The following is a 26,660-nucleotide window of genomic DNA, read 5'->3' on the forward strand; positions in this document are numbered from 1 at the left end:
AGTAAACTGGAAACAGAAAAATGGACTTTCATACTTAGGTCAACTTGGAAAACAGTTCTATACAGAAAGCAGAGTTAACGATCACAGATTTTTGATCCCAAAGCACTCTGTTCTTGCAGAGACCCAGTGTAGGTTTAGATGAGTATTAGTGGATTACATTTGTAATAGGTCTTTTATCTACCCTGGTACAGAAGGGCAGTGACTCACTTACTTGTCTTGTCCCTACCCAGCATCCTTGTCTTGCTCAGTGAAGCCAGCCTGAATCCACAAACTTACTTGTCTTGCCTTAACAATGAAATCAGAAGTGTGGAAGAAGCGAATGAAAGGGCAAATGTTATAAAAATAGTAAAACAAAACAAACAAACAAAAGCGCCCACAAGGCTGCTGTTGTTCTCTGGGGTTTTTGTTTGTTTAAAGAGCAGAAACAAATCTACTTAAGATACAGCATATATTAGAAGCTGCTCCTAAGAGTAAGGGTGTCTCCATTTTCAGTAAGGAATTCTAACTTAACATGCTGCCAAGGGTTATCAATTTTCAACAACTCATTTGCTGAAAACCAAATACAGTCACTAATAATGATTAGATCTTGGTCTTTGAAGGATGTTAATAGTTAAAAAAAGAATCCTCTGCTACTACATTCAGCCTATAACGGATTACTCTTTTATTAGTGTAGCTGAGGGATTAGCAGAAATGTTTGTCTAATGAATGCAGCTACTATATTTGACCACATGCCTGAATAAGCTACTTGTCGATTGAAACCTATCTATTTATAAGTACTTCTGAATGGTGCAAAAACTATCTGTATTGCAGTATTGCAATGGCTTTTGCATAACAGTAAATATTTTACTGCCATTCACATTGTGAACTTCACCTAATTTGTCAGTTTTATTTCTGAAACCTATAATGTAAAATGTGCAAGATGGACCTTCCTACATCTGGCCTGATTTGCTTGTGACTTTTTAGCTCAAAAAAAAAAAAAAAGTGTTACTGCTTTGGCAGTTCTCAACAGGGGATAGGTATATCTTTTATATGCACTTGTGTACATAAAACATCTTCAGAAATATAAATTAAAGTACTTCTTAAAGTTAAGTGCTATCCGTGTCTGTCTTAATTCAAGGTAACCTTCAAAATTTTGCGATAAAATAATTTCTAAAATTCCACTTTCCATTCTTCAGCCCTAACACAAAGTCAATTCTATTACTATTTGAATTTAAAATTCTTCATAAGTGGATGAAATCACAGTTTTGTAACGGCAGACATCAATGGAAATCTCTTATGTGAATAAAAAAAAAAAAGAAAAAACTCATATGTTAAAATATATCTGTTTACATATTTTAAACCTAACCAGTAGACCAGCAATAAAAAGATCTCTGGAAAACAGAGTTGAAACAGAGAGAGCAGGAAGTTCAAAGTTAAGGCAGACAGTGTTTAAAGGTATTTAATTACGAAAGCAAAGCTTTTTTCCCCGTGAACTACAGTGAACATTCACAAAGTCTCTAGTCATTGCCTGTTAGTAACAAATTTAGATGACCCCTGTTCAGGCTGATATCTAGGCCTAACTTTGTCAAATCTGAATATGACTTTGAAAATAGAGACTTTGACTGACTAATGTGGGAGAGATGCAAAGGCTCTGTCTGTTTTTCTGAGTGCTTAGCACATTCACTTCTAAAGTCAGGCACCTTTAAAGGTTTCATCAACAGTACACCCAAAATAACTAGTCATTTTTGAAAAGGAACACTATCAATCCTGTAGTTAGCACTTAGATTAGTGGCAAGCACGCTAGAAATGCACAGATAGGAGGCTGACATATGTTCCAGTCTCTGTAATGCATGCTTTCATAAGATGTACCTTCCAGTAAAGGTACCTCTTACACCTTCAGAATGAACAACTCTTTCTATAACACACACACGATTATATGTATGTAAATATGTGCATCTTTATACATGTATACATATATGTATACATATGTGCTTAAATATATATATATACGCACAATATAAACAAAAATAATCAAATTAGTTTCTTGAAAGAATTTTTGAAACACAAAGCATTTAGTTTGAGTAAATCACACTGAAAACAACTCCATACAGTTGATGCTAATTTTTTAGAATAAGATTTTCCTATCAAATTCCACTTCAAGTTCAGAGAACCCAAGTTGTACACTATCACCTGTTACCTTTTCCCTATTTCGTACACACTTCTGGTACTGAGCTCTGCATGAATGCAGATGAAGAAAAGTTAAGTAAGTGTATATTATTTTAATTTGTATTACTCTGCAAATAGCATGAGTTTTTTTAGCTTCCTTTTATCCCCTGAAATACATTATGTCCATCTGTACTGTCATTCATCCAGTCACTGCTATTGAGACAGAAATACTGAACAAAAGAGCTAAGTCAAAATAATTTCAAAGTGACTTTATACCTTCTTGGGTAGTACTGCTCCAAAGCAGGATAAAATTAATACCTATTTTTTTCTCCCGTATTTATTTTGAAAATAATTAGAGGTGTAGTTTTAACCAATGTATGTACACATCCAAAAGCTAAACTTGTAAATGTGTCCTCTGTAAGCCATACATGTATGGAAGCCATACACCTTTTTTAGATCTGAAAAATTATTCCAAGCTTTATTTCTTTCCAAGGCACTTTTAGCACAGAGCTCTGCATGAATGATGGGATGAGAGCTGCCTGCCTTTCTGAATGTACCACTCAGTGTGGTGGAAGGAACATCGAGGACGATGTGACGTGGAACACAACATTTACTGGCATTTATTTGGGACGACCTGCCTGAGTCAGCCTGGCCTCACTGGCCCTAAAAACATTCACTCCTGCTCATGAGTAATGTCCCAACTGAAGAAAACCTTTTAGTACCACACCCGGTTGTGTACGCTTCCTCTGCGTACACACAGCCCTCTGGGTGAATCAGAAGATCTTCCCTGGGTTCTAACCACCAGTGGCTGAAAATACATCATAGGGTGAACCATATTAGGTCAAAGACATATAAACAAACCCTCTTAGGCCATGGAAATCAGTTCTTTCTCATACATCATACTTTCTTCAAGGTTTACTGGCTTTATGCTCATCTTTAAAACCCCGAGACAGTTGCTTTCCCTGTCTAGGTAGGTAGAAGTTGAAAAATTCTAGACTTACCTGTTTCATCTCTACTTCACACAAATTAGCTTTAATGGCAGATAGATGACAAAATGGGTAATTAATACTTTTAAAGTCAAAAAGAAAAAAAAGATTGGAAGTACCAGAAGTTCTACTGTGAACCATAAGCCATTCCTGCGAAATATTGCTTAATCGAGTCCATGCTACACTAAGTAATCGTTATCATATAGCTGTACACAGAGCACTTGAAAATAACATAGAAGTTACAGAGGTATTTGTAGGTGTGAAAACTACATCGGGAAAGGACTGTTCAGTTTTGCTAAACCCTCAAGGATTCTGCAGTTGTCATGGGAGCAATTTGAGTGAAAAACATCCCCATGTTAGAAGACAGATGTTCCCCATAAGATGGAGATCTGGAAAGTCTGCAGTCTGTTTAGGAAAGGCTCCTTCCTCTTTCCATACTACCAAGTTTTTTTGACAGCCAGAGCTTTTATAGTACCATTGTCTTCATAAGAGTGGTCTCCTAGAGCTATTCTGAACCAAATGCTGCTGGCATGAGTACAGAAAACGAGTACCATACAAAACTGAGGTGGCTTTTGTGTCTGTAAAGTTTTAAAAGGCCTCTGTGATGAACTCCAAAGAAGCAGTATAGGCTCACCTTGTATCTGAGGAAGATGAAAACGTCACTAATACAGAGAAAGAGGAAGCAAGAACATACCTGGTAAGAGATTTACATCAGGCGTTCAGTCTCATGGATGAACTGGCTGAGATCTTGTGGGATGGTTATCTGTTTTGAAGAGGTAGTGTCTCCTGAACGGTGAGCCAGCTCCTGCCTCTTCAACCTCCACACCATGTATATTGTCTGTATGTATTTAAATTGTGTATTTTTAAGTCTCTGCAGACATTTCACCTTTATTACATTAATTATGACAGGAAAATTGGTGTGCTGTCATAACACTAGCCATCCCACTCTTCAGGAACACGCTGTCTGTGGATAGTAGGCTTTCCCTGTATTAGGTGAAAGAGAAACTTGTTTATATTCCACACATCTCCTAAGACAGGAAGGCTCAAACAAGGAAAAAATCTGTGCTGAGAAAACATGTGAAGTACTGCAGGGGGAAAGACGTTGGAAAAGCAGAATGACTTTTTCATGTGACCACCTTAGGCAAAAAACCAAAAATGATTTTCAAAAGAAAAAAAATCAAAAGGGAAAGGAAATAAAGGCCTTCTCACAGACCTTTCTAATATTCTACATGAAATGTTAACTTCCCACCTAGCATTATTAAATGCTAGGCAGAAGCCATTATGCAAAAATGAATGTGGCTTCATGTTCTGAACCTCCAAACTTCAGTTATAAAAGTGTCTCAGGTAGACTCAAAGGAAATTATTTTCTTTTAAATCAAGACAACTGAATTCAAGTCTCATGTTTTCAAGTTGATAGTGGGATATAATTCTGGTTTAAAATTTGCCATAAGATCACAAGAAAAATGGGAAATTTTTCTGCCACCGAACGATTCCACACCTAAACCCATTCTTCCCAAGAAAATTTAGTGCTGGGAACAAAATAATAGTTTTTTTTTTTTTTCTTTTCCTTTGTGAATAAGATAAATCATATCAAAATATAATTATAAAAAGATAGTAGTGGTGGGAGTCTGTCACAAAACTCCCAGCCTGTTTTTTTCAGTCAGGTGGGCCCCTCACTATACACGGAACAAAATGGGAGTATCTCCAGCAAATTCACTCTGCACAAACTTTAATGCCTCCTCCCTTTCTGGGCCACTTCAATGAAGAAGCGTTTTGGAGCCAGCTCTCTTTCACTAGCAGGTAAACCCTTTGTTAAGATAATAATTTTTGTGGGAACCTCATGTTAAAATACCAGCAGCATATAATTTATTCCCCATTCTAATAAGTTTTACAAGGATACAAAGCTTTACAAAGGCATCAAGATGGTTTCCCCCTTCACACACCAAAATAACACACTTCTACCGCTGCTTCAAATCCAATTAATTGCTTGGTTTCCTTTTACCTTCCGACTTTCTCTTCAGGGACAGCATACTTGCCATTTAGTAACAGTATAGTTTTAATGACCGTACCACAGATGGTGTGTACCCAGAATATAGATAACCACATTTTTGGAGACTGCATCATTCTCACAGGGAAGAAAGAGCCAAAATCATGAGTGAGGAAACTATTTTGCATAGGTTTCTGGAAAACCCTGAAAAAATCCTGTAGCAAAGATGCTTAAAAATGAAACAACACAAAACAGCGTAGATGAAAATAACTTATTCAGGTCTAGTCAGATATAAGTATTTTAGACTGGATTGCAGTTTTATTGCTGCCTCAGTGGGGGGAAATCCCCATGCCTGTAAAAGGCCCAAATGAAGTGCTAGTCTATTGCCCGTGGGACACAGGTTACGTATTTTTGAATAAAACAACACTGCTTCAAGTAATAACTGTTTGTAAATCCTAATGCAGCAAACATCCTGCTACTTTGATTGTGTTACAAGAGTAACAAAAAAGACTAAATTCTTACTCTCGGGACCCCACTCCTACTCCCCTGTAAGCAATTAACACCGAATTAAAATTGGAAAGTGCCTGATGACCTAGGGAGCCACCTCCGGCCCTGCCGCGGCCTGCAGCCCCACGGCGCTCCTCGCCATGACAGCCTGCCCTCACCTCAGCGTCCCACCACTGACGGGCCAGCCTTACGGCTCCTCTGATTGGCCAGGGGCAGACAGATGCACCCTCCGATTGGCTGTGGGCCTCGTCGGTGAGGGGGTGATAGGCTGGGCCCAGCTCCCGCCTCTGCCGAGGGGCCACCTCCTCCCGCCCTGGCGCCTCTCCGCCTCCCCCGCTGGCAACCTAGGTGGGGCGTCCCGCGGAGGCCTGGCGCCTGGGTGTGATGGCGCTTGGGTGTGATGCCGCCAGGCGGAACTAATCCTCAATAATCGCCTTATAAATACAAGTAGCTCTGTTCCAGAAAATCTGGGCCTGAGGAACCAAAACAAGCAACTCTAAGACAGCGAGAGCAGATAAGAATCTTAAAAAGCAGCCTGAACTCTGAAGAAAGCTGACCACAAAAACAGCACTGTACAGAAAAATGTTTATTGAGAGTGTTGTTGCATTCGAATTGTTACCATTTCATCAGCAAAAGCTGTGGCAAGAGAAACATGTCAGTATTGTCCTCCTATCACGAAATCCGCTCCGTATGTCAGCACTGGTTTCTCAGCTGGTTGCTCAGTTCCTGAAGTTCAGCAATCATGTTGTCCATAGTTGTCACCTCATCAGCTATCTCACTGTGAACCTCATTACTTGTTACATCTACAAAAAGTTGCTGCATGACAAAAAGAAATACATTATTTTAAAATACACATACAATTTCTCTGTTTCAGTGTAGAGACAGAATACAGAAAGCTCATCACCGCTATCCTGCCTTTTGTATTTTTGGTACCTATGATCGTATCTCTCTCTTTAAAAAGTCCATTTTGTGGCTAATAAACAGAAGGTCCATATATATATATATATGTATACACGCACACATATATAGATGTGTGGTCTGTGCCACACACCTGATATTTTGCCAAAGCGGACGAATCCTCCTGTGGATGTTGGGTTTCTGCTCTGACTTGACTGCTTACGCTGACTCCTGATCCCATCGAAAGGGAAGGACTTTACCATGAAACTCAAATTAGAAGAGCATCTCGCATACCGTCACTGCAGTTTACAAACCCACCTGCTGATAAATTAGTAGTTGTGAATTTTAATGGCTATTTTCCCCAGTGTCATATTCTGTTGTGTCATTTTCTCCAAAACCCCAAATAAACATCTTTTAACATTTGGTGTCAAGACATGTGTGGGTGGAGACATTAATCTGTGTGTAATTAAGTTATACAAGAGAAAACAAAACACTACAGAGTAATAAAAATAGTTTGTTCTTAAAGACCCTACGCCATTAAGAAAACCACAAAGCAGCTAAGTTATGATAATCTTCATGTATTTACAGGGAAACCAAAGGAGAGGAGCGCTAAATGACTTGTCTAAAGCTTTGAGATACGCAAGCTCTGCCGGGAGCTTTGTGCACGTTGCACCAGAACACGTTGCTATTGCAAGGCCAGGACCTGCCCTTCGACTCAGGTAATACGGAGGCTGTGTGAGGTACCGCTCCACAGAAATATGGTGGTGGTGGGGGACCCAAACATATGTTTCCCCTTTATTATGTAAAGGGAGAGCAATTCACACTTCATTTGACACAAACGAAAAGTCTACATTTAGAGACAAAAACAAACCAAGAAAACAAAAGCTGCTCTGGAGTACATCTGTACATCATTATATCATCAAAACATAATGGGACAATACAGATACGTATATAAACAAAAATGTACTTAAAAGGCCTGAACCAATGTCTTCAATGTGCCTCAGAACAGTGTTGTCACTGAACAAAGGAACATCTTACACAAAAATAGGAACATATTCCTGCTACAAGTACAGAAACTTTTTCTGACTTTCAGCCCAAAAACCGCACACTGGGAATGTGACAGAAAAGTTTGGTTCTTTCTGGCTAAGACAGCTAAATAAATCAGGATGATATAATTAATTATTCACTTTTTTTTCACACAGAGAGATCTGTTCAACTAGATGCAGCCTGGGGAAGTTTCACGCACCATCATTCTTTGGGCTTTATGCCCCATGTGTGTACCGTTGTGGGGAAACATTTCATGTGTTTACGATACAGCTCCATGACCTTTCTCCTTTTCAGAGACCCCACCTGTCAGATCCAAATGATGCATGGGGGCAAGGAGCAGAAGAGAGCCCACTATGCTATTTGCCAGAGCATGTGACTGCCCAGAAGGCTCTGTCAAGAAAGGAACCCATTAACAACACATTTTCGAGTTGCAGCCTTCAGCAGAGTGTGGGCGCATCATGAGTCCGGCACAACGCAGGAGCTGGAATGTTGGAGATGGAGATCCCAGGAAAGTGAGAAGTCCGAGAAGCGACATTGTTTCACCTGTACAAAAACTACTGATTTGCTCCAATTGCACGTCCTGACTACAAAATTTTGGAATTTTATCTTTTAAAAGTTACTTTCACTGTTATTTTTTTCTTCTGAAATCCTAACTACCGAGTCTGCTCTTAGCCCATTTTTTTAAGTGTTTTTCTCCATTAAAAGAAAAAAGAAAAAAATGCCACACACTAATATTGACTCACAAGGCAGCAAAGGAGATGCTGCAGTCAAGCTTGGACAGGTATAAACAGTGCTAAACTGTTTCTGCATAGGATCTTAGAGAAGATGACTGAGTTTTTAAACCACAACACACTTTGGAAATTCACTATGACTTCAAATTAAAAATAAGATGGCATCTTGAAAAGTATGCAAAAACAGGGAGATCAAATCAATAGCTTTATCTCTAACGTGTCAGTTTTCTCAGAAATGCCATAAAAGTTAGAGGTACCATTATCTGCCAATAATAGAGGTGTTCATTTAATTAGTGCCTTCAGGGATTAAGAATACAATTTACTAGACTCACCTATTCTTAATCTTTCAGATACTGCATGATCTTGCATAACATAAACCACCTGTACTTGTATTTGTGTAATTTATGTCAAGTAGTCTTGCTTTCTCTACAGTCATACTCAGTCTACACACTTTAAAAACCAAACAAACAAAAAACCCCAAACATTTTATTAATCACAACAAAACATACATGTTGTGACTTTTTTCAGCATATTCTGAAGACTTATGTATGCCAGTATCTAAAAGCACAGCTACGGAGCCAGCTTGTGTCTGCTTATACAACTTTTCTAGGCTTTTATCCTTAAAATTATAGGACTTAAAATTGAGAGCGAGCCAAGTTTAGCACACGGATGACGGATCAACACTTTGTAACACAAGCACACATGTTATAAAACTTACGCTCTGTAATTCGCATTTACTAAACCCCACACACAGCCAGGAAGAACACTTCTTTAAGACATTAAGTGTATTTTCAGTGAAAAAGTATTCCAGATCAGTCCTCAGTTAAACAATGGCTGTGTCTCATATTGTAAGATGAAGGGTAAAATTAAGATAATAATGGTGCAGAAATAGACATGGCTCTTTGTGTGCCTGGCTATGGAGGCACAACTCCAAAAACCAAACATATGATTCAAACATGATGACATTTTCTAACAAATTAATATCTGAATTGGTAGGGTATCCAAGAAAACCTTATGAAAAAATAGTTCTCTCTTTTAATAAATAACTCTGTTTTTAAAACACTTCAAGTGATGCAAAGTAGTCCTGACGCATTTTGGTCTTTTCTGCAGGTTTACATCCATTGTTTCTGAGACTGCCCTGCTTCCTCCATGAGTACATAAGGAACAGGTCTTTGAAATGGCTGATTTCTTTGAAACATTTGAGTCTGTTTGCCTAACATTTTAAGTAAAATTCTAGCTTAGTCTAAGATATAGCATTGGCATTTTAGAGTAGTAGGTTTATTTCAGTCAAAGCCTAACAGGAAGAAGGGAAATAAAAGTCTACTTAAAACTGGAATCCTTAACAGCGCAGAGGTGAATATCCATCTGATGATGCACTGGGACAGTCAGGTATTATTTGATCTATAAATGACTCAAAACAGAGAAATTATTTCTGGCAACAGAACAAAGATCCCTAGCTTTCAAACAAAAATTCCTGCCTTTCAAACATTCCTACCTTTGCTTTGGATGACAAGCCACGTAAGTTGAGTCGAGCTGAAGAAAGTATCTGCAAAGCTTCCTGATGATTAGATTTGTTCTTGCTGCATTTTATAGCCACTAAAATCCAAACACAGAAGAAAAGGACCCAAAACCAAATAAGCCTTATCTCTATAGCAACAATCTTTAAACAACAATGTTTAATTAAAAATCTTCATACCTTCCATAGACAATTTTTTAATGTAATATCCCCCAAAAGAAACACAAAGTAAAAGAACACCAAGTAATTTTGGGAAGGTAACTCGAAACCCAACAGGTGTATGTATCCTTCTTAAACATAAACATCACAGCACAGTGAATAGTCTTACCGAGTCTAAGTTTTGTCCATCTCCTGACTGGCACAGTCAATCAAACTTATGTGATGATTTGAAGACTGAGACAAACTATAGATGCATTTTCACTTGCGTTATGAAATTGCTAGACTATGAAATTAATTGATTCCATATTTACCAGTCATATGTTTACTGACTCACTCAACACAATTTCTGCCTCATTCCAAGTATATTTTTGTGTACACTATCAGGATGATGCTCTCTGTTAGAGGATTCCCAATAGTAGGAAAAAATATAATGAGTAAAGTATAATATTATTTTATTACTAAGCTTAATAAATATTTGTACACTGAATAATAAAAGTTCTTTTCAGGTAGAACATACCATGTGCAATCTCTATGGCTCCTTTCACCACTTCCTTAAAAGAAGAAACATCTTTCTCCCAATCACTTGATTGCATTTCACATTTATGTGCCTTAGTGAGACACTGCAGTGACTGCAAGGAGGAAAAAAAAATGATCAGTAGGTAAGAAAACAAACTAGTAGACTAATTTAGTTTTAAATATCTATGAAATTAATGCTCAATCCAGAAAATGAATGTATCTTTACTATGCTGTGAGTTTCCTGTGAGTTGGAGTAGTGTCCTTCTCTGCAACGGTAAGCACCAGCTGTAACACAGATGTTCTTCACCAATATTGCATCTCAAGTATGAGAGGCATATAAAATAACATGTGTCTAATTTTTATCTTTTAAAAATCTGTCTAGACTGATGGATGTGACCCACGTTTGCCAAGTCATCGTAATTAAATGCACATGAAAAAAGGGAAAAATACTTGTACTCACACTTTGAACAGCAGTTTTGTACCTAAAAAAATTTATAACTGAATACATCAAAGCTTTCTTTCTGTATATGTATTCTTGGCAATAATGTATTTTACAGACACAGCTATTAGCTGCCATACTGCTCTGGTTCTCAGTGTGAACAGGAAAAATAAATGTAGACAATATGGAAGGAGGGTCCCATTAAGAAAAAAAAACCACGAAAAATTTAAGCAGAAGAACTTAATTTTTGCTTTCGAGTTTTGTTTTCTTTCTACAGCATCAGAAACACGAAACAATACATGCCAGAAATTACATGGCTTGGTTCAATGACAACTCTTCAGTTATCTTTTTGAAGAGTTTAAATATCATATAAAGGAATAAACAACTTTCAGTGCAGTACATGTACATGAGTACAATAAAGACTTCTGATTGCTGAACAAATACACATTAAATCTGGGGGGTTGTCACCCCAGAAGGTTCTACCTTCTTTCTCCCACCAGAGTTCCAATCACTATGGCACAGGCGATTGAACTGCTCATGCTGCTGTAAATTGCAGTAACGGTGTGTTAAGTCAAACCAGAGCCAATTAATTTTTTTCATAATAACCTAGGTTATAATTGGCAGTAGCTCTGGCCAGCAGAGGAAAGAACTTCCAAGAGAAGGAACAACAGTTTTTACAGCAGTCTGATTTCAGTCTGCACGTGTCTGAGTCAGAGAAGCAAATTAGGGGCGTTTTGCTGACAGATGTCAGGGAGGGGAAAGAATTCAGTCTTGTGGGCTGTTTGTTTGCACTTCTGGAACGTGGATTTATCCTGGAAGGAAACAGTTATGAGCTGGGGAAAGTTCAAGGAACAGAAGGGGTTTCATAGCCTGGGTATGGATCAGTAGGAAACCTGAAGGTTGGAAAGAGTCCTCGGTGGGAAAGGGGTGGACTGGACTGCATTCAGCATAGGAAAGAATGAAGTACTGAATGAGGTGGCAGGTCAGGTACATAGAAGTGTAAGAGTAAATATATGCTAAGCTAAAGAAAAAAACCCACAAACCCAACACTTCAATAGTTTTACACTCCTAACTTGTAAACCCTGACTTTGATTCAATTTACAAAGCACTGTTGTGAATTGTAACTGGAGGCTCTAGTGATTCATGGCATCAGATACGGCAGCAGAGCAGAAAGGTAAAAAACCCAACCACCAACCCACCCTTTACAATAGCCGGACACAGAAGGCTGTTCTTTCAGGTGCAATGTTAGGAACAAAATTGGTTAAATATGATTAAATCTGCACTAAATAAGGTATTACATTATGGAATAAAGGTCAAACCCTACATTTCTAAGGAGGTACCTGACACTATGATAGATCTGTTCCCATCTCTTTGTCCTATGATGCCACAATATAGTAAATAATGCCCTTTCAGAATTCATTGACGTTTTGCATAATAAATGTGAGTGGAAAACTGCAATGATACACCTGGAATGTTTCTAAAGATAGTTACATTCACTTAATATGTGACACATGATGGTGCTTGTGGCAGTGAAGCCAATAAATACTTTTTTTAACATTTTTGCTTCATAATATGACATCAGAAAAGCTACCAGTGATTATCTAGTGCATTGTAAATTAAGTTTTACACTGTAAATTAATAAATGCTGTGGCTGCAGGCAGTTTTGCTCTTTCATGATCTATATCTATGGTACTGTCATACCAGGATACTTGGATACACACGTAAGCATACCTTAAGTATTTATAAATGTCATTCCATTTTGCAGGGCAAGCTAGACCGTAAGCGTGTTCCATAACCAGTCTGATTAGGAAAGACAGTTAAAGTCCTGTCTGCTCTACAAATTGAAACCATGTTTTTAACTGGGTTAGTGAAAAATACAGTGATGTAACCAGATTCTGAAACGATTACATTTATAGTATAGACAGGGCCTCTGCTACTTTGCATGTCTGAGTAAGAATTTGAGGATATATTACAGGATATTGCAGTGTCTGTATTTCTGAATTCTAAATAGGCCAAATCCCTTTTATTGTTCATCTGTAAAGAAAAATAAGGAAGGAAAGAAGGGAGGAACTGGAGGTATAGTAGACACCAGCAATGACTAAACAAGGCATTTCACAGGGCAAAGCATAAAGAGGAAAACAACGAGCAAGGCCCAAATAATAATAAGTTTAATCCCACAGGCATACAATTTGCAGGCCCAACCATATGCATAATATGCTTGACATCAACTGACAAGCAATCCTCCAGACTGACATTTTTGCTCAGGCCAAAGGCATACCCCCATTAGGAAACACATACTGAATGCTGACCTTGTGTATTTTCAGCTTCAGTGAAGATCTGATAACCCATAAGTATTTTTGGAGTGTGCAAGGCTATTTGAATTTTGGAAAGTTAATACCAAATGCACACTTCAGCATTCAACAAAGTAAACACTTCTAGCAGCACAGAGTGGTTATTTTGGAAATGCAATCAACTTGATTACCTGGGAAGTGATAGGAACAAGAGATGGAAGTTAATGTAGCAAAACCAAAGACGGGTAAAGAGAAACCAATGGTTCAACAGATTAAGAATTAAATAGCATATTTAATTCCATTTTAAGCTAAGTAAGGACAAAGCACTTCTACTCTGGAAACTCTAACTGTGGTATAGACTATCTTAAATGCATTTTCCCTTAGTGATTGCAAAGAAGACTATAGATAGCTTATGATGCCACTGGATCATGCCATTAAGATCCACTTTTTTCCAGAACCTGCAACATCTTGTCTTCAGAATCAAAGATTCCATTTTAAAACAAACAAACAAACACCATTAGATTACAGCCATTAGATTGCTGTCAAGAGAAGTTTCAGAATACAAATCCAAGACAAGGCAAAAATGCTGTGATAGGACGTTTTATGATGAAATACTGATAAAAGAGATTTTTTTTTAAAAAAACACAAAAACTGATGTAAAATATCTTGCTGCTGTTAGATAATAAAAATGTGTGCTGTAGAAACATGAAAAGCACAAAATAAGCTTATAGAAACACTAAAGCAAAACACGTCTGGAACAAGAGCATGTCTTACTATAGCACTATAGTTTGTTAGAGAACAGGAGGTTTGTACCAGAAGTGTGTATCCATAAAAACATATACCTCACAACACATTTACCTTTTCAATATCTTCACCACTATCATTCTGTCCATTTCCATAAAGTTGGGCATAAAGTCTCCAGATTTCCCCATCATTTGTCACTCGTGAAGTCACTCTGCCCAAAAGCTCTTGCAATTTCCCCTTCAATCCACTCGCTACCTCTCCAGTGCGATCTGCCATGCCATCCACTACGGCTCTGACCAGAATAGCCAGCACCTTAAAAAAGCAGCAGGAAAGAGGTTTTATTTCAACTCAAATCAACATCAGTATGTATAATGATATCTTGTAATTTTTGGTCTCCGTTAATGATTCAGTAAAATACAAATATAGTACCATATGACAAGTAAAGAATTTACTAAGAAATTCATTATTAGGGGAGTAATTCAACTAATTTAATCCTGATCTGTAAGATTCTATGGTTGGTGAAGATAAAGAGGCCAAAGAGCTAAATAGAAATTCAGGTTCCAGGGACATGCTAGGGTGAAAGAGAATGGTATAGGAAATTGTGACAGTATCCTAAAGGTATTTTCACCTTACAATACCATTATAAAATGATCAGTAAACAGACTGAACCAGATTAATTCAGGTAAGGGAAGACACTGTTGTTTACAGGATCTCTATTTAACCACCTGCAGAAACTGAAAGATGTATAGTGGATGAGATGGAAAGTGGAAGGCAACTGAATGCTACCTTGGGAAACTCTGTTTAATGCACTTCTGGTGAATTACTAGTCAAGTCAGTTCAATCAAACTTTTTACAAGTACTCATTTAATGGCTGTACTTTCTGAGTCACTGGCTTGAGAATGTGGCATCTGACCTGCAGAAATGCTGAGCATGTGCAGCTGCTGGTGAACTCAACGGGAGCTAGGCTTTGCATGTAAAATACTACATAATACCAAGTGTCCCAGAAAAAAAAAAACCATAAGCCTTCATGTCCCAAACTGGATGCTGAAAATTAGAAACCAGTTTCGCTGCGCCTCAGTTCCTTCTCAATAAAATGAGAAGGAACAAATGTAAATTAAGACATTGGATCATATGGTGAATTAGAAGAAAATAAAACCCAGAAAAGCTGTGGCTTATTAAGTAAGAGCTACCTGTTCTGTGTAGTGCATGAGACAGAGACTGGGGAAGAAATAATGATAAAAACAAAATGGAAGTCTCATAAGGCTTGCCTTCAAGATTGGCCAGTAAAGGGTATACAAACACCTTTGTGCTGGTACTTCCTAACTTGTGAGGCTATCATTTGGCAACTTTAATGCTTCAACATTTTTGTCCATGTGATATTAATACTTACAATGAAATCACGTTAATAGCAATATTAATATCAAGACAGTAATAAAACCAACTTCAAAGATGATCTGTGAATAGCCCCAAACCACACAAATATACCACTACTCTAGTAAAAGTGCACACAGTCTAGTAAAAGAGGTGCATCCTCACAAACCAAGATGTAGTTCACTGGCAGAAAGTAATGCAAAAATTATGACAGTATCAAAGTATATTACACTTAATATAAAAACATATGCAGTTTAGTATTTGTGATAATCGTTTTCCTAAAACAACTCTTCTTCTATAGAATGACTCAATTAACGTGCATCCCAAGAATTAATTACTGAGTTTTATCAGATATAGGAAATCTTCAGCAAAAAACCCCAAATAAATCAAAATGGCTGATGTTGTTATGAAATAAATCTATATAACAGAAAAAGTGAGGAAAATTATACATCTCCCTAGTATCTTTTCAGAATCAATATGAAATCATAATAGCATCTGAACATCAGCTAAACAGCTCCCCCCTCCTCCCCCCCAAACCATAACAGTTTAGCCCTTATAAAAGGATATGACAAACTGGCTATTCCTTTCTTTTCTGTTAAAAGAGCTCGGATTTTCACTTAACAGAAAATATTTTCAACTATTAATAGTCAAAAAGTTCTGAAATGCATATTGCATTCATGATTTGTTATCTAAGGGACTAAAACCCAGCATTAAATGAACCAGGCATTATAATATAATGATTTGCTAGAAAAACACCAGCAAATATTGATATTTCCATTATTACAGCATTGTAATAAAAAAAAAATAAAAAGGTGTAAGAAGAAATATTAAACTATGTTCTCTTTTGAAAAGGAACTAGAACCAGTCCTGAGGATTCACACATACATGTACGACTTCTCAATCAATTTCTCAGTTTAACAAAATTGTTATTCAAAGTCCAAAAACGTAGTACATATGAATATCATGTATAGTTTTCAAGAGTTTTAAAGCCAATGATATTTTGTTTGTATATGAAAAAAACCCACCGGTTTCCTCAGTCAGTAGGATTTAGCAAATGAAAAATTACCCATATTCCCATAGAGTTCAGGCTTTGCTTACACTTTCATCATAATAATCTATCTCCTTTTTTTGTAATTCATCATATAAGCCTTAGCACTCCAGCAGTTAAAATAAAACTAGTGTGAAAGCCTGGATTAAAGGGTCCATTAAACAGTAATGAATCATTAATGCTATTTGGCTGTGCCCAGTTGTTTAAAGCTATTTCAAACTGTAAGTGAATTGTGCTAATCATCAAAACGTATTAGCAGTGTCACAGAGCTTTCCATTTTAAACGGTTGTCTTAAGTGTTAAATTTTAATGTATGTCTTCGTGAGATTTTAAACTGCCATACATGCTAAACTACTAAAGCAATGCTCTGTTGCCCAGGATCCCACACAAGCAGTAGAGGTTTTTTTTTATTTTTTAATGCCTCTTTTAATGAACTGGGCTCCATATGACCACTGTGCAAAGAGTTTGTGTTTAGTGTGACATCACACCATCTGCATTCGTTTTTCTCCTTTGCTTTCGTGAATAACGTGTGTTTGCTAAAAACTGAAGAAAAACCACCATTGGACAAAACCTCAGAAACAAACCCAATCATTTTTAAATGCTGTGATTGCTATCAATTAATCTCATTCCACAATTGTTCTCCAAACAGCTCCTTTCATATAAAAATTCACTTGGTCAAACCATTTTTAGAAGCTTCACTAGTACTAATCAAACTTGACAGTGCTCAAGTAAGTAGAGAACCCTCAGATACCAGATCCAAAATGACAAATCTGCAGTCTGTGAGCTCTCCCTATGCCCCTCCCAAATTAAAGCTTTATTATAAAGACAATTGTCATCAGTGAGCTACTTAAAAGAAACAGAGCTCCAGAAATTATTAATTCCTACCCTCGCTCCTCAAAATCCCCTTGGAACATGCTCTTGCAACCTTTTATTAGAAACAGTCTGGGAATACGAACCGCTGAAATGAGGATGATATTTGATGGAAAGGTGACAGAAAAACTTTGCTAGATTCTCAAGAACACAGAATTGCAGAGAGGAGCCATTTGTCCATACTTCCGAATTCATATTCTTTGACAGCACAGGATGAAGATCTGGTTTCTGAAAGCAATGTAGCAAAACAGCTTTTCCACCAACAAAATAACTTTATTATTCACAGAACTGCAACTTTCCAAGTAAAAAAGACCGCTTGCCTCCATAAACATGCATGTGGTACACAGTAGTGTGATCAGCAGTTGCAGAAATCTTTCAGTATATTTACTACCTCAGACAAATAATTCAGAGGATAAATTGATGATTACAGCAGGTAAGGCTTTCTCCTTGGGTCCTTTTCAGCAACTGATCTACTAGCTGAAACTACAGCTAATTCAGTGAGCCTTTATCTTTTATTACATAACATCTATATTAACGGTTTTCAAGATGATACATTTCTCAGTAGGTTCATGAACATTAACAGGAACATGGAAATTTGAAGAATTTTAAGAACCAGGAAGGAAGGAAGGTAAGAAAGCATGCTTATGACATTTAAGGGGAATACTGGGAAACTGAGACTTTTGAAAGTATGTCCTTTGCTGTAATCTATTTATTAGAGCCCTTCAGCTTTTCCTTGTTCAATTCTGTCTGCAGAATCTGTACATACATATCTTCAAGCCTCATGATACCCTGGTATCAGAACCTTTGCCACAAGGATGACATCGTTAAATAACTAGAATAGCTTAGAAGCAAAATTTCCCAAAGCTGCATTCTGTACTAGAGAAGTCTGGCACGAAAAGGCAGCAATGGCCTAACAGAAATCACAGATGAAGATATGAATGCCTTACTGTTCTTAGAAGAAATTAGTGATTTACGAATATGACTTCATACTATGTTGAAATAAAATAAAAATCCTGATGTAACTACACAAACCAAGGACATTTCAAATTATATATTCAATTGCATACTCTTAATTGATGCATTCAGTCTCACAAGGAGTATTCTGCAACAACAATTATGCTAAAAGTGGTTGGTGAGTGGCTTTCTGTTTGCACAAAGAACTGGAATCAATGACAACTTGTTTCTTCCAGTCCCGTGCATATTTTTCTGGATTTTTAAATTCCTTCCTTCTTCCTCACATGATATCATCCAGCTTAGTAGTCTACCAATTAAAATCTACAACGACTACAAATACTAAATACAACCTGAGAGAAGATCATGCTATGTTGCATGAAAACAGCGGTGTATGCTTCCACTTACTCACGTTCATGATTTTACTCTGTTAAAATACAATTGCACAAGAGGGTCAGAGGGCATCTCTATTTAAAACAGGCCAGTTGGCAAATGGGAGAGGCTCAGAAATTTATGGTGAGCTTTGTAAACAATCTCAGCAGAAGCTTTTAGTTTTACGTGCTTTTTTTTTTTGTTTTGCTAAGGGGATACTCTTCTCTTCCTTGTAAGATTATTGATTAAAGCCTTTCTGAAGTTCTTTAATCAGGCTCTGAGATTTTTCTTGGCCAACTAGTAAAATCCTTCTAATTGAGGAAACCGTATTAGAAGTTATGATGAAACTCATAAAGCACTTTACACATCAGAAGCCAAAGTTAAAATTAGGATTAAAAAAAAAAAAATTTAGGATGCATAGCATATACATACTTCAGTAAAAAAAGATAAAAGTTGTATGAGAACAAGATGAAAAAAGAGTTATACAACAAAAATAGAAATTTAGTGCAAGCAATATTCCCAAATATTGTGATAAAATATCCTACATAAAATTTGACAAAACACACTAATAGGAGTCTCTATCATCTCAAAATATCTAAAATGGACAAATACATGTAGAAAGTTCTATTCCTGGTCAGCTGTCAATCTGACTAAAATAATACAGTAGATCACCCCTAAAAATGTTATTTAAATTAACAATTAGGAAAAAAAAAATTAAAAAAGTCAACCATCTACAAGATGTTCCATGAATAAGCACACAGGCCCCACCAGTACCACAATACTGTAGCTGCCAAACACACTAATCTTTACCATATATAAGACTATTTTCCATAGATACTTGTTAGTGCAGAGTTTTGCTTTTAATGTTCAGCCATATCAAACCAGAAGATTTTATTAATACAGAATGTTATCCTGTGCATGGTTGGCTTTATAGCACTAAGTAGTATACTCATGTACAATTTATTATTAAAAAGTAATCTGAAAAAAGTTTTTAACATTCCTGTCCCCCATGAACAAATGAGATGTTTCCACAACCATAATTAATTCTACCTGTTCTCTCTCCTCATCACTGGACTCAAACTCCCAAGATCCAGGAAAGCTACTTTTAATCATTTTATGGGGTAAGAAAAGAAACATACTCCTGGGATCAATGACCAGCAGCAGCTGGGTCCTCTTACCCTGGTACTATGCCCAAACTCCCTAAGAGCTCATAAACTGTTCAACCAGATCCATTAATTTTGCAAAGGCTTTTGGAGGTGTTTCACTACTCTGCTTAAGGGATTCTTTGCCTTGCTATTTTCACTGAGTATACAGAACCCTGCTTGGATCAAGACCTGGTTTTAGGCAAGGTAACAACCCAACTGAAGGTGTTAAAGTAGGTTTTCTGGATTTTATCCAGAGCATACATTTACAAACACAGAAGTTAACTGAACTTAACTGAACCACAGTGAAAGAGGAGCAAAATACCTCCTTTATTTTTCTTTGTCCTGATTACTAAGAATCAATGTTCTGACGGTAATGCATTCAATCTATGAAACATAATTCACTTTCAAAGGCTCATTTGTGCTATTTTCAAAACTGAATAATTTATATTATTTCTGATACTAAGATATGCAGGAACAATATGGGAAGATGGAGTTATGCATTGTGTTTCATTTAAGAACAGATCTTAAAACTGCAAGGCTCGTATTTGTCCTTCCACAAAGTCTGGGGCAATCTGGATGCAAAACTTTTACTTTTTGTCCATTTTTATTTTAAATACTTAGTCTTACAGTCCAGGTCTGAAAAAATTAAATGGCTTGCCTCCATAAACTTCACTGGTATGTGTACTATCATTACTGATACGATTATCAGCAGAAATCTCTCTCTGTCTGACAAGAAAAATTAATGAACATATAGGATGACTTAACATGAAAACTTCCCCACCTGTGTATCCTTGTACTTTTCTCTTAAGTCCATGAGCCGGTGATAAGCTTTAATTGCTTCTGAAAACTCTCCAACATCTGTACTGGTGAGAAGATAGTTCTCCCATATTTGCCAGTGCTCATAGTTGCACTTGAGAGCTTCTTGGAGGGTTCGAAATGCTTTGATTCTAATCAATAATAAAAAAGAAGAATAGAAAAGAAGATTCTGTATTACAGATTTAATAGAGAAGATTTCTGTATTAAAATCAGTTGGCATTGTATCAACTAAAAAGCTGCTTATTTAAAAAATCAGGTTTAGAAAACAGTGCAACGTAGAAGTTATTGTTCATCATTTACAATACTGGTCATTCCTTAATCTCTCTTGCCAATTACTTTCTATCAGTTCCTATAAAGTCACCATCAAGTCAGGAAGCATCTTTATTTTTTCATATGGCTCCACTGCAGGCAACTCTCTACCATTCCCTTACTCAAGGAGAGAAGTAATGGCATTCTCTGTTAAGGACCATAAGACAGTTTGGCCAAATCAAGAATATAGGCTGAAAGCAACTGACCTACAGTTTACAGAGGTATGACCTCCTGCACAACATGCAACCAATGCTGCCAGAGAGGTGGCAGAAGGAGTAAGAAGTCTTAATGCAATCTGAAGCATATGTTGCTAAGGTCTGGGTGCCTACTGTTTAAAGCTTTAAACGTACTGCCAAAAGTTTCAATAAATTTGAAACTTTCAAAAAGCTTTGCTAGAGAATCAGAATGATAGGGTTCTTAGGACTTTAAGAGAGTGACACTTACTCTCAGCTGGACAGTCATGATATGTAGAAAAACCACAAAGGAATAAATTCCTTTAAATGAAAACTTGAAACAGAGTTTTCCCAGGCTCGTAAAAATCTTCTTTAGGAAGGTATGACAATAAATCTCATCTTAATAAAGATCATATAAAGATGGCTTGTTGTCAAAATTTGCAGTTCACTTGCTCTATTGCTTGAATAAGTTGCTAAAAGTGCTGTCTCTAAAGAAAGACAGCTCAAGGAAATTGTTGGTTGAGTTTTAAAAATAGGATTCAGGAGAGTGTAAATATCCCAGCCAGGAAAAGGGAATATCTAACTAGTGGATCAGGCCATTAAAAGTTTAGAATGGCTGGGTCAGGGAAAAATGTAAATAGCTGCCAGTCTAAGCCCACAGTATTAAGTTACCAAATACACGTGAAGAGAGCTGACTGATAGAGCAAAATTATTGAAGGAAAACAGGTCATTCGGCATAACTAGGGCAGAATAGTCCACAGGCAGGATTTCAGACCCCGATTTTGATAGATTATATTAGAAAAGAACAGAGACCTGCTCCTTCCTCTGTGGATTTTGCTACAATGGAAGCTGGGATCTGCCACAGCTCTCTGACAGGCTGGAAGATGTTCTGGCTGACTGATGTACCCCTATCACCTTGAGAAACTATTTCTGAAACTGCTCTTCAACATCTGCAGGATTAGCCTGTATGATCTCCCCCATCTTCTCAAAAAAGTTTATAAGTTATCAGGAGGGCAGATGCCAATCAGATGGAACTGTGAAATGTAGACAAGATACCAGAGGGACGGGATGGAAATCATGTTCCTCAGATCACCACTCTTGCTATGCTAATAAAGTCCTCTAGGTTGTCAAAACACATCCCCTATGTATTTAATAAGTCATATAATGATGGAGTATCCTTAACCAGGGCAACAGTTAAACCAGTTCATATCCAAAGAGGAAACAGCAGGCAATACCAGTGCATCATCTTGTCTTGGAAACCATGAATCTTTCACCCAAAGGACAGAGGGCCAGTCCCAGTTTGTTCTGAGAAATATGAGATCTAGATTTCAAAGGCCTCCTGGCACCCAGAGAAATTTTTCTTTTAAACCCAAGAGTCTGTTTTCATCACAATTAATTTTTCTGGAGGAAATACAGAATACACAAAACTTGTGGACTCTTAAAAAACAAACAAACAACCCTAAAAAACAACAAAAACCCTTTCATTTGGGTGTCAGCAAGTTGTTTGCATACACTTTTCAAAAAGACTTACACATTTTATTTTGTCTGTTGTACGAGACTCCGCTAAGCCTTACCCAAATGCACAATCCTTGGGTGGGACTGATTTAAGAGCCTGGTTGGAGTAAAGCTTGATTATGGTGAGGGAGCAAAAGAAAACAATTAAACTTAAATATCTTCTTTTTGTTTTCCTTTTTTTAATCCTCCCCCCACTTTTTTTTTTTTTCTTTTTTTGCTAGCAGGCTTGAAAAATAAGAATTTACACTTTCACCACTGCTTGGCCCCCCGAAAATAAATTATACTGAAGTGTACCACTACAGGTATCTGTTTTGAGAGTGGGTTAAACTCACACACAGTCTTGATCTATAATTGACTACTCATATAATCAAAGAAGTTGCTATTCCACAGCAAATACAGGCCACGCTCAGCTATCAGCATGTAATACTGATGTAAGATTTCCTTTATATGTATTCCTCTCCCACGTGAAGTCCTGGGGGGAAAAAGCTCAGAAACATGCCCCCTTTTACTGCTTTTGATACAATATCAATAGGTCACAAGTTTTGTATGTATTTAGCATGGTAAATCACAAGAGTGGATTAACAATAATAAAATTAAACCAATAAAGTGAAACTAATCACTCAGTAGTTTCTCAGCCTTGTAGTAGATGAACAGAGAAAAATTATTTTGATTAAAGATACTTCTATGAAACAAGCATAAGCCAGTACATTGAGCATCTGCCATACCCTTTTGGACTTTTAGGCAAAAGAAGGAGCAATCCATCACGCACAGCCTAAGACAATAAATTAGGCATTCTCAACGTACTGGTAAAGATGAAAGGAACTACTGAAAAGTTAAAAGAAGCTCGATTTCTCTTACTTTTTAGTCCTGAGTAGTCATTCTAACCTTCATTTTCTCTTCCCTCCTGCCCCCAATTAGCATATCAAACCATCTCTTGAATTCATTTATAGCATTACTTCCCACATTTCCTTTGTATGTTTATCAATTAATTTACCCTTTTATGTAAATTTACTATTATTTTTCTCTCTTTAAGTTTGCCTGCATAACTGTATAAATTGGTGTCATATTTTGACTAAGGTTTTAAAAAATTTATCTTACTCTTTTGTTTCTTTCTTTGGGGACAAGTTATAATGTGAAAATTCTTCTTAAATATTAAGTTCTTTTAGGTATTCTGTGTCTAGAAGTAACTTTTATTATATTGAGTTGAAATACAGAACAAGAGAGGTAGTCCATTTAGGTCAAAGCTTCTTCTACTAACGGTTAATTTGGAGGGAAAAGAACAAGCGAGCTATTATGTGTGTAGATCTCCATGCGCTTTCATAATATAAAAAATAAACTGCCTGTTTTTCCCTTAAATCTACTGAGATGAATGTAGTATGAATTGACATAGGTCTGAAACTACTGTCTGCTTGAAATGGACATATCTTTTTAACTTCATAGTCAAATTAGTTTCCAACTTTAATATGAATGTTTTGCACTGGTTGTACTTACTACATCATAAATACTTTTAACAAGAAAAAAGTGTAGGGTGAGAGGTTGCTACTTTTACGAAGCTTATGAAACTATGTCCTGCAAAATGAAAGAAGTTATCAATAATCCAACCTGGGACAGAGAACTGAAGGGATAAGAATTATAAAATATGAGGTAACCACATTATAAGAATAAAAAAACTCAAAAAAGGTTTGGAAGCAGTATCTTCTAATCCTTCTGAAATACTTACTTCTGTTTCAATCTAATATAAGCAGTTGATAAATTGTTCCAGGCCTCAGCATTCTGTAATGATAAAAGGAGAAGTACCAAAAAAATTGATTCACTTATATTATGCTTACTTCATAAAAATATATAAAAATATATAAATAATACCGTGAAATATAATTGATTTTGCTAATCACACATATTAACCCGTATTTTCTACAGAGCAGTCAAAATATTATGTTGAAATAGAAAATATTATATTAAAATAGAAATACATAAATAAATCTTACTGACCACAGCAACAATCAGGTATATAACTATCAATTAACTGCCTTCTGGGTGGAATACACTAAGTCAGCTCTTGCCTTCAGTTTAAACTGTAAACAGGCATCATCTTCTGGATCAGCTGGGATGGCTGGAGAGGTCAGTGCTCCCAAGCAGCTCATCACTTCTCACTAGTTGGAAGCTACTTACCTGCATTGCTCTGTTAGTGGAAAAAGTTATCTGAATGTCCCCTAATGTGGCTCAGGCAAAATTAACAGGGTTAGTTCCAACAGTGTTTATCAACTGCTTTGGCTGAAAAGGATTATGGAGTGCTCAGGTAAAACCAGCAGAGCCATGTACAGAGATGATTCTTGCCCATCACCTTATGCTGCTGTAAATTTGAAGCCACACCACTGAATTCAGCAAAGTGACAACTAGTATAAATTTGAAGAACAGAACCTGGCTACTGCAATGAAATGTACTCTGGTACTGAAAGCTATCCTCAGGCTTAAGGAGCATTTAAATCACGTTGGGAAACCTTTTTGAGGCTTAATTCATGAAAATGGTTATTACATTGCTGCAGATCATTGTATAAAGATAGGTTTCACCTCCATAACTAAGAGGCAGCCCAGCATCCTTTACTCACAACAGAAATACCACTTGACTCACTGAGAAGTCAGTTGGCTTGCTCATATGAATACAGTCAAGTACAGGCCCCAGACAGATAAGTGAAAATTTTAGTATCTACTTGGAAGTAAATCTAGTGTACTGAAACAAACAAACAAAAAATCAATATATAAAGTAAAAATTCCAGTTAAATACAGGGTTGTCTGTATGTACTTTTTTTTTTTCAAGTTATTTGATTTTATCCATAAAGAAAAGAGAATACTCTGTCACCTTTCATTGTTCTCTCATTCTTTTCCCCAAAAGAATGAATAATAGTTTCTATCAAGTAAGTGGCATTAACTCTAAGCGAGCAGCATGCTGGCAGTCAGGCCTTTTGACAAAAGTATTGTGCCAGTACATTCCCAGAGGTAATCCAGCTGATGACTCTCCTATCTCCATGTACAGTCACACTCAAGTGGCAATATTGTACGCAGGCCTACACCGTGCATCCTGGCTAACAAGCTCCATTCTCCCTGTGCTCATGAACTATATAGTTACAAATTTACCTGTCATACAACCACTTATTTGACTTTTTTTTCCGGAGAATTTGATTATTTAGAGGACTAAGTGTTTTAATATGATTTTTTTGTTTTATCTCTCTCTTTAGCACTCCTCACAGTCTACTGATTCCCTTTTCTCTGTTTTAGCAATGCATGCAAGCATAAAGGAATTTCTGCTTAAACATATTTTAACATTCACACACACATACTTGGACGAAGTTAAGTATTGGGCAAGCATTTTTATGATGCCTCGTGATGAAAATATATCCTTCATGGACAAGTTTAATCTATTCAAAGGGCTAGTTTAAACAAGTTTTTCATTATTGCTTTGCTTGTTTATAATGAAAACATCCTTGTTGCTTTTAGATAAGCCATCTGAATCGCTTGTTTAAAAGTACATACATCTGGTTCCAATGTCACACAGCGCTGAAATGCTTTGGCAGCACCTTCATAGCCTTCTAAAGCAATGTATGCGCAGCCCAAGGAAAACCATACACCTAGCTGGACAGAAAAAAACGGATGGTTACATATACATACATACATATTTCTGCACAAAAGAAATAATTTTGCCTGGATGCTCAAACACACACTACTCTTGTTGATTTTACCTGATTTTCAGCTATCACAATAGTATTGCACTGGAATAAATAATATCTTGTATGCAGAATATAGAAAAACTGTAGGTTCGAAGTTTTAATAAATATAGATAAACAAAGGTGTTGACTATATAAAGACCACTTAACCATATGTGAAGTGCTCTTTAACAGCGCATCATCATTGAGAGAAGAAAGTGACAGCTATTTAGAAGTTTGCATATTTTGCTTTAACTTGTGAAAAATCCACATTCACTTTATAGTGTTACAATTAGGTCAAATGGTAAATACTAGGAAATGTATTTCAAGGAAATCACATTTCACAAGAAACATTTCTAATGACTGAACATGAATGCTTCAAATTATAGCTCTTTCTACTTGTCAGTTAGTCTTCTCTAATTTGTAATG

General features: G+C 36.7%; 1 protein-coding gene across 2 annotated transcripts in view; it reads right to left on the reverse strand.

Annotated features, from left to right (window-relative positions):
* Nucleotides 1-6,196: 6,196 nt before the first annotated feature.
* Nucleotides 6,197-26,660, reverse strand: part of TTC27 (tetratricopeptide repeat domain 27) — a 130,709-nt gene continuing 110,245 nt past the window's right edge. For both annotated transcript variants that reach the window (XM_087777218.1, XM_087777219.1), the window contains 7 exons: nucleotides 26,062-26,160; nucleotides 24,255-24,307; nucleotides 20,503-20,668; nucleotides 14,080-14,277; nucleotides 10,493-10,604; nucleotides 9,796-9,896; nucleotides 6,197-6,441 (listed from right to left, as the gene is read on the reverse strand). In XM_087777218.1, coding sequence (XP_087633344.1) covers nucleotides 6,319-6,441; nucleotides 9,796-9,896; nucleotides 10,493-10,604; nucleotides 14,080-14,277; nucleotides 20,503-20,668; nucleotides 24,255-24,307; nucleotides 26,062-26,160 — 852 coding nt within the window. In that variant the 3' untranslated portion in view covers nucleotides 6,197-6,318. The remainder of the gene's footprint in view (nucleotides 6,442-9,795; nucleotides 9,897-10,492; nucleotides 10,605-14,079; nucleotides 14,278-20,502; nucleotides 20,669-24,254; nucleotides 24,308-26,061; nucleotides 26,161-26,660) is intronic.

The sequence above is a fragment of the Nipponia nippon genome, unplaced genomic scaffold (genome assembly GCF_047370975.1).
Source record: "Nipponia nippon isolate SJK-2023a ecotype South Korea unplaced genomic scaffold, ASM4737097v1 scaffold_4, whole genome shotgun sequence".
In the NCBI taxonomy this organism is placed as follows: domain Eukaryota; kingdom Metazoa; phylum Chordata; class Aves; order Pelecaniformes; family Threskiornithidae; genus Nipponia; species Nipponia nippon.